The sequence below is a fragment of the Ipomoea nil genome, unplaced genomic scaffold (genome assembly GCF_001879475.1).
Source record: "Ipomoea nil cultivar Tokyo-kokei standard unplaced genomic scaffold, Asagao_1.1 scaffold3394, whole genome shotgun sequence".
Classification (NCBI taxonomy): domain Eukaryota; kingdom Viridiplantae; phylum Streptophyta; class Magnoliopsida; order Solanales; family Convolvulaceae; genus Ipomoea; species Ipomoea nil.
This window is the reverse complement of record NW_017619822.1, coordinates 580,657-596,109: the sequence shown is the minus strand read 5'-3', so window position 1 is coordinate 596,109 and position 15,453 is coordinate 580,657. Positions and strand designations below refer to the sequence as shown.

The 15,453-nt window shown below is 31.0% G+C and overlaps 1 protein-coding gene across 1 annotated transcript; it reads left to right on the top strand.

Annotated features, from left to right (window-relative positions):
• The first annotated feature begins 13,254 nt into the window (after positions 1-13,254).
• Positions 13,255-15,029, top strand: LOC109171095 (putative B3 domain-containing protein At5g66980). Its single transcript, XM_019320225.1, has 4 exons — positions 13,255-13,360; positions 13,653-13,888; positions 13,995-14,277; positions 14,917-15,029. Exons 1-4 carry the CDS (start codon positions 13,255-13,257, stop codon positions 15,027-15,029), a joined length of 738 nt encoding a protein of 245 aa, XP_019175770.1.
• Positions 15,030-15,453: the final 424 nt, after the last annotated feature.

Below are 15,453 nucleotides of genomic sequence, written 5' to 3'. Positions count from 1 at the left end.
TGCACAACAGTATCGTCATTGCCAGAGATAACGAGATCGTCTACATAGATAAGAATATATAGTTGCACACCATTGTGATTGAAAGTGAATAATGAGTGATCAGAAGATGACTGGTGAAACCTATAATTAGTGAGAGAGTCTGCCAACTTTGCAAACCAACACTGAGGAGCTTGACGAAGACCGTACAAAGACTTTCGGAGACGACAAACTTTGTTCGGGCATGAGGACACAAACCCAGGGGGGAGCTTCATGTAAATTGTCTCTGTTAAATCACCATGCAAGAAAGCATTACTCACATCCATTTGGTAAAGAGGCCATCCACGAGCAACAGCAACAGCGAGAAAGGCACGAACTGTAACCATTTTAATGGTGGGTGCAAATGTTTCATTGTAATCAACTCCTTCGATTTGTCGATCTCCTCGGACAACAAGTCGTGCTTTATAGCGCTCAATCGATCCATCTGCATTGTATTTAACCTTGTAAACCCACTTGCTGTCAATGGGTTTATGACCAGGAGGGAGATCCTCAAGTATCCAAGTGCCATTGTCTTCAAGTGCCTGAAGCTCTTGGCGCATGGCCTCTCGCCAATGAGGAGCTTGTACAGCCTCAGAGAATAATGTGGGCTCATGCTCAGCAGTAATTGCTGCAAGGTAATGCCGATGTGCCAAAGAAAATTTATCATAATTAACAAAGTGAGATATGGGATGTACCGTACCTGAAGACGTTTTGGAAAAGGTGGAACATGGCAGGGGGGATATGCGACTAGCAGAGTGCGTGACATAATCATGGAGATATGTAGGAGCCCGTTTTTCCCGTTTTCCACGACCAAGGTTCTCATCATCATCACTAGAAGCAGAGTTGGAAGTGGGTAAGTTTGCTGCATTCATATTAGTCACTTCATCTGTCAAGGACACTTCTGATTCAGCAATTGTCGCTGGAAGATTATTAGAAAAATCATCCCCAAGCCCATTTTCAGTAATTGTCTCTGGAAGGTCATTGGAAAGATCATCAACATATTCAATCATGGGGGACATACAATGCTTAGTAAGTGAAGAAGAAAAGGGAAATATGGTCTCAAGAAACTGGACATCCCGTGAAACAAATCGCTCCACACTTTCCAAATCACGCAAATACCACCCTTTCTTGCCGTATGGATAACCAATAAACACACACTTACGACTACGACTTGCAAATTTATCTTTAATTCGAGCATTATTCTTCGCATAACACAAGCACCCAAAAGTACGAAGAAGAGAATAATCAGGTGAGCGCCCAAAAAGAATGTCAAAAGGGGTTTTACCTTTGAGCAATTTAGTGGGTGTCCGATTAATAAGATAGCCTGCAGTGAGAATGCATTCTCCCCAGAACTCAATTGGCAAATTAGCTTGAAAATGCAACGGTCTTGCCACATTTAGAATATGTCGATGCTTTCTCTCCACTCTACCATTTTGTTGGGGTGTTCCTACGCACGAAGTCTGATGTATAATCCCAACACTATCAAAATAACTTTTCAAACATGTGAATTCAGTCCCATTGTCTGTCCGAACAAATTTGATTTGTTTGCCAAACTGACGGTGAACCAAGGCAACAAAATTTTTTAGGATCCCGGGAACTTCACCCTTAGTCCGGATTAAATAAACCCACACAGAACGGGAAAAATCATCAACAATTGTCAAGAAATAATAAGCACCGCATAGAGCAGGAACACGATAAGCACCCCACAAATCACAATGAACTAACTCAAAAATTGAACTTGCTTTATTAGAACTTAAAGAAAAAGGTTCACGAGTTTGTTTGGCCCGGAAACAAACTTCACAGTGTCTATTATTCAAACTACTACCATCTTCAAAATTAGGAAGAAAATTCATAACTGTAGGTGATGGATGCCCCAACCTTTGATGCCACAACTCTGCTTGCAATAAACTGAAAACATTATTGATTTGCATGGATTCTGCCTTCTTCAAGAAGTAAAGTCCCCCCCATTGTTCACCCGTTCCAATCAGCGTCTTCGAGGTGCGGTCCTGAATAACACAAAATTTGTCAGTGAATTGAGCATGATAGGGCGAATCAGCCAAGAGTTGAGATATAGAAATTAAATTGCAGTTTAATTTAGGCACAAATAAAACTTTCTGCAGCCTCAATTTTTCACCAAGCACCACAGTGTCTTGCTTTGCTGCATAAGTTTCTTCTCCATTCGGCAGCCCAATAGGACATGGTTCAATTGTCCTCACATTCATCATATGATTGAGTGTCCCTGTCATATGGTTTGACGTTCCGGTGTCAATAATCCATGGTAAGTTACCTGAAAGACGTTGGTTGGTTTCAGGTTTATGGACACTAAGAGCTGCCAAGAGAGCACTCCATTGTTCCTTTGAAAGTCCTCCAATAGCAGTCTGTTCTGTATTTGTCATCGAGACAGCTTGAGAAGGGATTTCACCTACAGCAGCTTGGGCTACATTGACTCTTGGTGTTGCACTTTTTCCTCGTCCAATCTGTTGTTGAGTGCCCCGACTTCCACTTCGACCATTAGATCGTGGTCTAGCACCCCACCAATCAGGGTATCCAATGAGTTGAAAACATCCGCCTGTATCATGCCCGGTGCGATGGCAGTGTCCACATGTCACTCCATCCTTTTTGGCCCCCCTTAGCGTAACACGATTTCCTTGTCCTGCTCGCATTACATAGCTTACGGGGTCTGAACGATTGTCATGTGTACTCACTATCGTCCTTGCTTGTTCATCTTGAACAACCATATGATAAGTTCGATTGAGATTAGGTAATGGGTCTTGACTCAGAATATTGGAACGAATGGTATTGTACCGTTCTCCATCAAGGCCCATCAAGAACTGATGAACTCGTTCTTCTTCCTTTCGTTTCTCCAATTGGATGCTCAGACTGCATTTACACCCTCCACATGTACATACAGGCACCCGTTCAAGGTTGTTGAGTTCGTCTCAGAGCAATTTGAGACGTCCAAAGTAATTTGCAATTGACTCACCATTCTGCCTACAATTTGCTAAGGCTGAACGCAATTGTTGAATATGAGGCCCATTAGCGATTGAGAATCGTTGTTTTATGTCGTCCCATAGATCCACTGCTTTTTCTTTAAGTGTTATAGTAGACCGTAGAGTAGGCTCAATAGTATTCAAAATCCATGAGATAATCATGGAGTTTACTGTCCACCAATCTTCCAAATTTGGTGAGTTTTCTGCAGGTTGTTGAATGCTTCCATCTGCAAAGCCAAACTTCTTTTTTGCCCTAAGAGCTATGCGAAAGGCCTTCACCCATTCATCATAGTTTTCTCCTTTCAATTGAACCTGGGTGATTAGACTACCCGGGTTGTCATTGGAGTTCAAAGCATAAGAAGAAGCTACGTAGGTGATGATAGCAGCCTTCTTCTCACTCTCTGTTTCTTTGTTTAAAGGCCCTGATGCCATAATAAATCAAGAGTTTTGAATGAAGGGAAAAATTCAACCTTGCCTTTCATTGATAAAAATATAGCACATATATACAAAGAGGGTTGTCCTCTGCTCCAAGAAAGCTAATGACAGAAAAGGAAAAATACAAAGCCAAGGAAATAAAATACCAAAAGATCAGGAAAGAAAAGGAAACGAATATTTACAACCAAAAATAACATTGCTAATATTCTATATTCTAATATCATCATTCGGCATTCCTTAAAAGTTAAAAGGGAAAAAAAAAAATTCTTTTCTCCTTTATTCTCTTCAAGACTTAAGAAGTCCCTTCAAGCTAGTAAGTGTTCTTATCAATCTTTTGTTATTTTCTTCTATTGATAAGGGTAGATTAGATATAGGATTTCTAATTCGATGAATATGTGTTGAAGCATTTTTATTGTTATGTGATTTTATGTGATGATGATGGTTGATAGAAGAGGAGGATTTGAACAATTGAGGCTTAGAGAAATTTGGGGTGTAACACTTCATCTAGCTACGAAGAATCCGAATCCACTTTGACCCGACCCAAATCAGAAGTCAACCACACTAATATTTGTATCACAAAATAGCCACTTTCCATGCAATTTTATGCTATTTTTCCAACACCATGGTCCACCAAGCTATGTGGATCATTGTCCAAAACGATGCCGTTTCTTTTAATGAAAAGAAATGACACCCTTTCTATCTAACTAATTTTGTTTTTATGATGTATTCAGTTTCATTTTATACACATTGTTGTTTCATTACAACACAACAAAAGTATCATTGTAATTCAACTACAGTTTCATTTAAGTATATACACTCAATATATGAGACATGTTATTTAGTTTCATTTTAGATACACTGTAGTTTCATAACAGCACAACTAAAGTAACATTCTAATTCAACTATAGTTTCATTCGACAATATACACTCAATATGTGAGACATGTTATTCAATTTCATTTTAAATACACTGTAATTCCATTTTATTATAAGCACATAATTAAATACAAGATTAGTTAAATATAACAACCGTCGTTTCTTTTTTTACTTAAAGAAACGACGGTTTCTTTGGACCATTGTATGGACCGGATAACAATTGATGCATGACACATGGAGACCAATCGTTATACCGTGCACTAGGGCGCACATAGCAATGTGCGCCCCGCGCCTCCCAAAACGATGTCGTTTTGTATTCTGTTATAAAATTCTGTGTTTTCAGTTATAAAATTCTGTATATTCAAAACAGGGGATTTTTATCCTTTTTTAAAAAATTATGTGTTTTTCAGGTATAAAATTCTGTGTTTTCTATTATATAATTCTGTACATTTGAAACATGGGAATTTTCAGTTATAAAATTCTGTGTTTTCAGGTATAAAATTCTGTGTTTTCTATTATATAATTTTGTACATTCGAAACATGGGGATTTTCAGTTATAAAAATTCTGTGTTTTTAGGTATAAAATTTTGTGTTTTCAGATATAAAAGTCTGTATTTTTTATTATACAATTATGTACATTCGAAACATGGTGCACGGTATAATTTGCCCATTGAGACTATGTTTGATTTTCAACGAAAACCATTCTAGTTTATGTGAATAACCCAACTTTATTTTGTATTGTGAAAGTGTGTGTATGCCCATGGATTATTTGCTCAAATTAGTATTTGTCCCGTATGATGCACGACATAAAATTTAAATAATTTTATTGTTGATAATATTTTAAAAAATGATAAATCAAACATTAATCATGAAAATTCATTCTGAAATTTATTTTTCTTTAGCAATACTAAATTGGTTTTTATATTGAACATCGTATCATACTATTAGGCGTATTAGCATATATTATAAAGTATTGTGTTATTAGATACCACATGAGATAGTTATGAACAGAAAATACATTGTAACATAATCGGTAGTACTAAAAAAGAAGAAGATATAACATGGAATTTGTAAATTTTACATTTAAATAATTCAAATTATATATACGATAAATTAAGAAATCAAAGTATATACAATAAATAAAGGATTAGTTTTTTACCAAGGACCTTGTAGTTCATTGGTATTCGATTGCTCTCTTATGTGGGAGGTCTAGGGTTTCTTGGTGTAGGTGTAGATTGTATATGTGAGTATCTCCCTTCCTTTATAATAAAAATAATAATAATAAATAAAGGATTCGTGAGAAAATATAAATGATGTTCCAAAATTTCAACGTAAAATTTCAAAATTAGAAGAGTATGAGTTATCATGCATCTTTGTAACCATTTAATGAAATTGGATGTTGTACGAGAAATTAAAATTTCTTATATATAAAAAAATCAATAATTATTATGTGGTATTAAAATGATCTACAAAATAACTTTTTTAAGCTATAATAAGTTTATTTTATAATTATTTGGATATTACTTAATAGATATAAATATATAAAAAATAAAAATATATTCTATTTTTATTGTTAACACATTCAAAATCTGTTCAAATATTATAATTATTAGTATGATCCCTTATATTCATGATTAAGTCTTTTGAGAGATTGCTTCTTGTATTTCAAAAAAGTCCACCAATTTCAAGAGTTCACCCTAAACCCTAACACCTATTCTAATATTTATAGACTTACTAGTTTTTTACGCGCATTGCGCGATTGGGATAATGCCCAATATTTTTTTTTTAAATAATTACTTTAAAGTATATTAAGGCAAGATTATATTGGAATTGTTCATGCATAGATAATTGAATGTTAAATTTGCGTATTTAAATAGGTCATTCTAAGTTTACAAATGCAAGATAATATAGTCAAGATTGATTATAATTGTCAATAAAATAATTGTATAGGTATAGTTGAAACCAAATACGGGACATAAGGGAGAGCAAATAAAAATTAGGGCATAAAATATTAATATATACTAATATTGAAGAGCTAATTGTTGATTGTCAAACAAGGACATTACGAGATAGTTTTCCACTTCAATTTGTTGTGTGATTTGAATACTCTTTTTGTCAATAAATCCCCCAAGTAGTTAATATGATTGGCTTAATTTTATTTTTTTTAAAACAATTATTATTATTATTATTATTGTTGTTGTTGTTGTTATTATTATTATTAAATATATGTATATCTTTAGGTCATTTTACATGTTAATCTAAACAACTAATTTTTTCAAATATCTTTTTACCACTCGTTGATATAATTCGCTGGTTAAATTCGCTAATATAACCCGCTAACGCTAACCGCTAACTGCTGATTATCAAACAAGGACATTGCGAGGTAATTCTTACTTCAGTTTGTTGTGTGATTTGAATACTCTCTTTGTCAACAAATCCCTAAAGTAGTTAATATGATTGGATTTATTAATTATATTTTTTAAATTTTTTCATGTATTAATAAAATACTTGGTAAATAAATATATAGCATTATTTTGTATTATAATTTTGATATTTAATTAAAAATAGTGCACAAAAAAGATAATAGACAATGTAGTGAATATAATCAATTAATGAATTTGAATGTAAAGAATTTTTACATTGGAGAAATATAAAGACAATATAACTAATAAAATTATTTCTCTTAATTAATTTATTGATAATGAATAATTTTTTTAATAAAGACATTGTAGGGACAATGTAGCGAATATAATCAATTGATGAATTTGAATGTAAAGAATTATTATATTGGAGAAAAATAAATATAATATAACTAATGAAATTATTTCTCTTATTTAATTTATTGATAATGAACAAATTTTTTTTGAATAAAGACATTGTAGACACATAATTCTAAATTAAAGAAATGCATATGTATTATTTTTTGTTGTAGCTACTAAATTATTATTTAATTTAATAAGAGTAAAATAGAGTACTAATTACGCCAACTTTGATTGGGATGAGGTTCGAACTTAAGACCTTTCTTATTGAAATCAATGAGTAAGTTAACGGTGAACTAACAAAAATTAACGGAAAAGATAATATTTAACGGAAAAGTTATCGGATAATCATATTCATTAAGGATAAATTAGGAAATCATAAGGAAAAATTAAAATCTGATCAATTTGAGCCATTCATTTGCTTAAAAAATTTTGACCGCCATTTTTTCTACCCATTATAGGCCTAACTCTCTTGGGCTCTTATTAGTATATATATATATATATATATATATATATATATATATATATATATATATATATATATATATATATATATAGTAGATATTTCTCTTATTTAATTTATTGATAATGAATAATTTTTTTTTGAATAAATGCATTGTGGACACATAATTTTAAATTAAAGAAATGCATATCTATAATTTTTTGTTGTAGCTACTAAATTATTATTTATATAATTTAATAAGAGTAAAATAGAGTAGTAATTATGCCAACTTTGATTGGGATGAGGTTCGAAGCTAAGACCTTTTTTTTTTTATTATTGAAATCAATGAGTAAGTTAACGGTGAACTAACGGCAATTCTTAAAATTTTAACGGAATTAGTAACGGTGTGTGGGTATTTTAGGAAATTTTAGTGTAAAATTTAAATCTTATCAATCTTTTAATCAATCTGAGCCATTCATTTGATTAAAAATCTGTGACCGCCATTTTTTCTACCCATTATAAGCCTAACTCTCTTGGGCTCTTATTAGTATAGTAGATTTTTTACGCGCATTGCACGATTGGGATAATGCCCAATGTTTTTTTTTTTTTTTAAATAAGTACTTTAAAGTATATCAAGACAAGATTATATTGGAATTGTTATTGCATAGATAATTGAATGTTAAATTGCGTATTTAAATAGGCAATTCTAAGATTCCAAATGCAAGATAATATAGTCAAGATTGATTATAATTGTCAATAAAATAATTATATAGGTATGGTTGAAACCAAATACGGGACATAAGGGAGAGCAAATAAAAATTAGGGCATAAAATATTAAATATACACTAATATTGAAGAGCTAATTGATGATTGCCAAACAAGGACATTGCGAGATAGTTTTCCTTTGTTGTGTGATTTGAATACTCTTGTTGTCAATAAATCCTGCAAGTAGTTAATATGATTGACTTAATTATATATTTTTTAAAACAATTATTATTATTATTATTATTATTATTATTATTATTATTATTATTATTATTATTATTATTATTATTATTATTATTATTATTATTATTATTATTATTATTATTATTATTATTATACCCTTAGCTCATTTTACATGTTAATCTAAACAACTAATTTTTTCAAATATATTTTTACCAACCATTGATATAATTCGCTAGTCAAATTCGCTAATATAATCCGCTAACGCTAACCGCTAACTGCTGATTGTCAAACAAGGACATTGCGAGGTAGTTCTCACTTCAATTTGTTGTGTGATTTGAATACTCTCTTTGTCAACAAATCCCTCAAAGTAGTTAATATGATTGACTTTATTAATTATATTTTTTAAATTTTTTCATGGTATTAATAAAATACTTGGTAAATAAATATATAACATTATTTTGTATTATAACTTTGATCTTTAATTAAAAAATAGTGCACAACTAAGATAATAGACAATGTATAGTAGTGAATATAATCAATTGATGAATTTGAATGTAAGAAATTTTACATTGGAGAAATATAAAGACAAAATAACTAATAAAATTATTTCTCTTAATTAATTTATTGATAATGAATAATTTTTTTTTTTAAATAAAGCATTGTAGGAGCAATGTAGCGAATATAATCAATTGATGAATTTGAATGTAAAGATTTTTTATATTGGAGAAAAATAAATACAATATAACTAATGAAATTATTTCTGTTATTTAATTTATAGATAATGAATAATTTTTTTTGAATAAAGACATTGTAGACACATAATTCTAAATTGAAGAATGCATATGTATTATTTTTTGTTGTAGCTACTAAATTATTACGGAGTATTTATTAATATAATTTAATAAGAGTAAAATAGAGTACTAATTATGTCAACTTTGATTGGGATGAGGTTCGAACCTAAGACATTTCTTATTGAAATCAATGAGTAAGTTAACGGAGAACTAACAGAAATTAACGGAAAAGATAATATTTAACGGAAAAGTTAACGGAAAATCATATTCATTAAGGATAAATTAGGAAATCTTAAGGAAAAATTAAAATCTGAGTCATTCATTTGATTAAAAAATTTAACCGCCATTTTTTCTACCCATTATAGGCCTAACTCTCTTGGGCTCTTATTAGTATAGTAGATTTTAATTTTTTCATGGTATTAATAAAATACTTGGTAAATAAATATATAACATTATTTTGTATTATAACTTTGATCTTTAATTAAAAAATAGTGCACAACTAAGATAATAGACAATGTATAGTAGTGAATATAATCAATTGATGAATTTGAATGTAAGAAATTTTACATTGGAGAAATATAAAGACAAAATAACTAATAAAATTATTTCTCTTAATTAATTTATTGATAATGAATAATTTTTTTTTTTAAATAAAGCATTGTAGGGGCAATGTAGCGAATATAATCAATTGATGAATTTGAATGTAAAGATTTTTTATATTGGAGAAAAATAAATACAATATAACTAATGAAATTATTTCTGTTATTTAATTTATAGATAATGAATAATTTTTTTTTTGAATAAAGACATTGTAGACACATAATTCTAAATTAAATAATGCATATGTATTATTTTTTGTTGTAGCTACTAAATTATTACGGAGTATTTATTAATATAATTTAATAAGAGTAAAATAGAGTACTAATTATGTCAACTTTGATTGGGATGAGGTTCGAACCTAAGACCTTTCTTATTGAAATCAATGAGTAAGTTAACGGAGAACTAACAGAAATTAACGGAAAAGATAATATTTAACTGAAAAGTTAACGGAAAATCATATTCATTAAGGATAAATTAGGAAATCTTAAGGAAAAATTAAAATCTGAGCCATTCATTTGATTAAAAAATTTAACCGCCATTTTTTCTACCCATTATAGGCCTAACTCTCTTGGGCTCTTATTAGTATAGTAGAGATACTAGTTTTTTACGCGCATTGCGCGATTGGGATAATGCTCAATGTTTTTTTTTTTTTTTTTTAAATAAGTACTTTAAAGTATATTAAGGCAAGATTATATTGAAATTGTTCATGCATAGATAATTGAAGGTTGAATTTGCGTATTTAAATAGGTAATTCTTCTCCCAAAGGTTGTGTCCCCAACCCCAAGGGCCCCCCACACTCTGACTCGACAGAGCATTGTGGGAAGTTGTAAATCACGGTGACTCAATGGTTCAGCAGACAGGACCAAATGCCGGTGCGAACAAGGAATTTGCCCACTTTGGACATAATTCCCGCACTGCCGCCGCCGAGGTTCAAACCTTGGTCTCTTCTCCCAAATACTGCCCACTAAACCATTAAGCTAAGCCCGTGTGGGTTAAATAGGTAATTCTAAGTTTACAAATGCAAGATAATATAGTCAAGATTGATTATAATTGTCAATAAAATAATTGTATAGGTATGGTTGAAACCAAATACGGAACATAAGGGAGAACAAATAAAAATTAGGGCATAAAATATTAAATATATACTAATATTATTTGAGGAGATTTCGACATTAGGATTTGTGGTTAAGTTCTATTAAGACTTTAATTAATATTAGAATTAGATTAATGGTGTAATTATAATTCTATATTAGACGTTAATATTAGAATTAGACTAACGGTGAATTAACGGTATTTAACGAAAATGTTAAATGGATAATCATATAATTAAGGATAAATTAGAAAAACATTAAAAAAAAAAATTAAAACCTGAACAATTTGAATCATTCATTTGATTTAATAATTTGGCGGTCATTTTTTCTACCCAATGTTAATAATTAAATAAATTCGTTGGTCAAATCCGCTAACTGCTGATTATCAAACAAGGACATTGCAAGGTAGTTCTCACTTCAATTTGTTGTGTGATTTGGGTACTCTCTTTGTCACAAAATCTCTCAAATAGTTAATATGGTTGGCTTTATTAATTATATTTTTTTTAATTTTTTCATGGTATTAATAAAATACTTGGTAAATAAATATATAGCATTATTTTGTATTATAACTTTGATATTTAATTAGAAAAATAGTGCACAAAAAAGATAATAGACAATGTAGTGAATATAATCAATTGATGAATTTGAATGTAAAAATTTTTACATTTGAGAAAAATAAAGACAATATAACTAATGAAAATATTTCTCTTAATTAATTTATTGATAATGAATAATTTTTTTTTTTACTGAATTAAGACATTGTAAGGACAATGTAGCGAATATAATCAATTAATAAATTTCAATATAAAGAATTTTTATATTGTAGAAAAATAAAGACAATATAACTAATACAATTATTTCTCTTATTTAATTTATTGATAATGAATAATTTTTTTTGAATAAATGCATTGTAGACACATAATTCTAAATTAAAGAAATGCATATCTATAATTTTTTGTTGTAGCTACTAAATTATTATTTATATAATTTAATAAGAGTAAAATAGAGTACTAATTATGCCAACTTTGATTGGGATGAGGTTCGAACCTAAGACCTTTTTTTTTTTTTTTATTGAAATCAATGAGTAAGTTAACGGTGAACTAACGGCAATTCTTAAAATTTTAACGGAATTAGTAACAGTGTGTGGGTATTTTAGGAAATTTTAGTGTAAAATTTAAATCTTATCAATCTTTTAATCAATCTGAGCCATTCATTTGATTAAAATCTGTGACCGCCATTTTTTCTACCCATTATAGGCCTAACTCTCTTGGGCTCTTATTAGTATATATATATATATATATATATATATATATATATATATATATATATATATATATATATATAGTAGATATTTCTCTTATTTAATTTATTGATAATGAATAATTTTTTTTGAATAAATGCATTGTGGACACATAATTTTAAATTAAAGAAATGCATATCTATAATTTTTTGTTGTAGCTACTAAATTATTATTTATATAATTTAATAAGAGTAAAATAGAGTACTAATTATGCCAACTTTGATTGGGATGAGGTTCGAAGCTAAGACCTTTTTTTTTATTGAAATCAATGAGTAAGTTAACGGTGAACTAACGGCAATTCTTAAAATTTTAACGGAATTAGTAACGGTGTGTGGGTATTTTAGGAAATTTTAGTGTAAAATTTAAATCTTATCAATCTTTTAATCAATCTGAGCCATTCATTTGATTAAAATCTGTGACCGCTATTTTTTCTACCCATTATAGGCCTAACTCTCTTGAGCTCTTATTAGTATAGTAGATATATATATATAATAGTAGATAGTAGATAAATATGATTATTAGTTTTATCATTTCAAAGTTTCTACCAATTGGGGGCTCTGGAACAATTTCAAAATGTTGGGCAGCAATCTGTTTGTTGGGCAGGACAATATTAATTGCAAATCAGACTTTTTAGAATCCTTCACCAATATAAATAGTGTCTAAAGCAATGGTTAGTGTCTGCATAATTGCATATGTAAGTCCCTTTTAAACTACTATGTTGAAGAACATATATTAAAAGCTCCTAAGAAGGCACTTGATCTGGCTTGTTCTTTTACTATCCGAAATCATCTTCTTATATATTCTTAAAGATTTTTTATATTTTCTTTTAATAAGGAAAAGAGTTAAATAAGCCTCTAAACATTACCTGAAAAGTCAATTAAATCGCTAAATTTTAAAAACGTACAATTACACTCTTTAACATCTCATATTGAAGCAATTAGGTCCAATATATAACAGATAAATGACCTGCAATTGTAGGTCATTTTTTATTTCGGCGAAAATTTGACGATGGCCGAACCGTCGCCGGTCGCCATCTCCATGGAAGGTGACCGCTGGGCGCCTTCTCTCAATGAGAAGTCCATGGAAGGCGACCAGTCGCCTTCCGCCGGAGAAGGCGACTAACTGGTCGCCTTCCGCGGCGGAAGGCGAACGCCCGCCGGAGATGGCAATCTGCGACAGTTCGACCGTCGTCGAATTTTCGCCGAAATAAAAAATGACCTACAATTGCAGGTTATTTATCTATTCTTAGACCTAATTGTATCAATATGACATGTTAAAAGTTGTAATTACAATTTTTTAAAGTTTAAGGGCCTAATTGATTTTTCAGGTAATGTTTAAGGGCTTATTATTATTTTCTCTTTTTTATATTTTCTGCCATTTATTAATATTATATTAATTATTAATAGCCACCGTGCTTTTAGAGATTACTTCAACGGTGTCCAATTTCTGCAGCCTTAATAGATTACTTGATCGTTTTCCGGCTATCCTCAAAAGGTCCGTCCCAGTTGAAGAAACCCCAGCTGCTGGAACCTCAAGAAAGCAACTTGTTACTCCCAAGTTTCTCTCTTCTGGAATGGAACACAATCTTCCAATTGGTTGGCGCTTCTTTAAGGTTATGAGGCGGGGGTTCCATACCAGACTCGTATGTTGTTCTCTATCCTAGGATCTGCTCTTTGTCAGTTAGTCTTATGTGATGCTTTGTTTTTTTTTGTTTTATAATTTTCTCTACTTAATTGTTGCATGCATAGAACCTGCCGCCCATTATGTGTAAGAAGCTTGGTGAAAAAAAGGCGGAAGAAGCGGTGTTAACAGGCCAAAATGGGAGCTTCAAAGTTAAAATCCAAGAAGGCAAAGATCAAAGGCTCTGTTTCACAAAGGGGTGGGATGATTTTGTGGGGCAAAATGGCATATCTCGTGGAGATTTTGCCGTGTTTGAACACATGGGCAGTTTTCATTTCAGTGTCGTTCTGTTTGATCTAACTTGTTGCCAGAAAGATGTCCATGTCAACCCAGAAACCACCAGCAATGACAGTGAAGGTGGGTTACCATTCTCTGCATATCTCTAACATTTGCACACATTTTCACAGCAAACCAAAACCCACCCTAGCTAAGTTAGTCGATTGAGTTTATCTCATACACACTGTGGCCCCGTTTGGTAAAATAGTTAGTCTATAAGTCAATTTTGACTTATTTGATCACTATTAATTTTTTAATTTGGTTAAAAAATAAGTGTTTAATTAGCTCTTTGTAACTTTAAAATGCTAAAAATAAAAAATTTGCTCAAAGCAACTTTTTCAATTAACTTTTTGAGAAAAGAAATTATACCAAACAGCTATCAGCCACTACAAGAAAAATGCACATAGACAACAGTTTTTAACACAAACGTTGTCTTTTGTATAAAAGACAACAGTTTGGTCCAAAACCATTGTCTTTGATGCAACACTTTTGTCAAAGACAACGGTTTTTACTTAACCGTTGTTATAACTGTGTTGTCTTTGTGCATTTTGTGAAAAGACAACACCACAACAACAACGGTTTACCAAACACCTTTCTACCATCAGCTAATGTTATCAACTAGTTATACCCTCTAAGTAACCCAATCAGGTAACAACTATCAGCTAACAACCATTTACCAAAAATAAAAAAGCAGATTACTATTGTTTGTTGTAGGAGGAAAGAATTTGTGTACCGGGCAAGAAAATTCTAGTTGCTTTACAACCACCATCAAAGCATACAATTTACGCAGATGTCCTTACATGGTGAGGCTGTTACTCATTGTTTGAGCACTATTTTTTCCAAACATTTTGTTCATATTAGTACTAACTTGTATTACTATGAACTTTAATCTGCAGCACATTCCACGGAAGTTTTGTACATCAAACAATCTTTTGATGAGCACAATAAGCATCACTCTAAGAGGACCCTGTGGTAAAATCTGGCCAGCCAAACTTAGATCATATGTTAAGACAAGTGGAGGGCTAGGCTATGCATGCATTTTAGATGGGTGGAAAGAATTTGCCATACACTATGATCTTAAGGAGGGAGATATCTGCAGCTTTCAGTTCATTCGTCGCTCGACTTCTTACTCTTTCATGGTGGATGTGAAGATACTTCCGGCCTGTTAATTAACTTACTTCGCTTTAGCACTAATCCAAGATGACCTCTTTTTTTTGGTCCTTTTTGAATCATCTTGGCAAATACAGCATG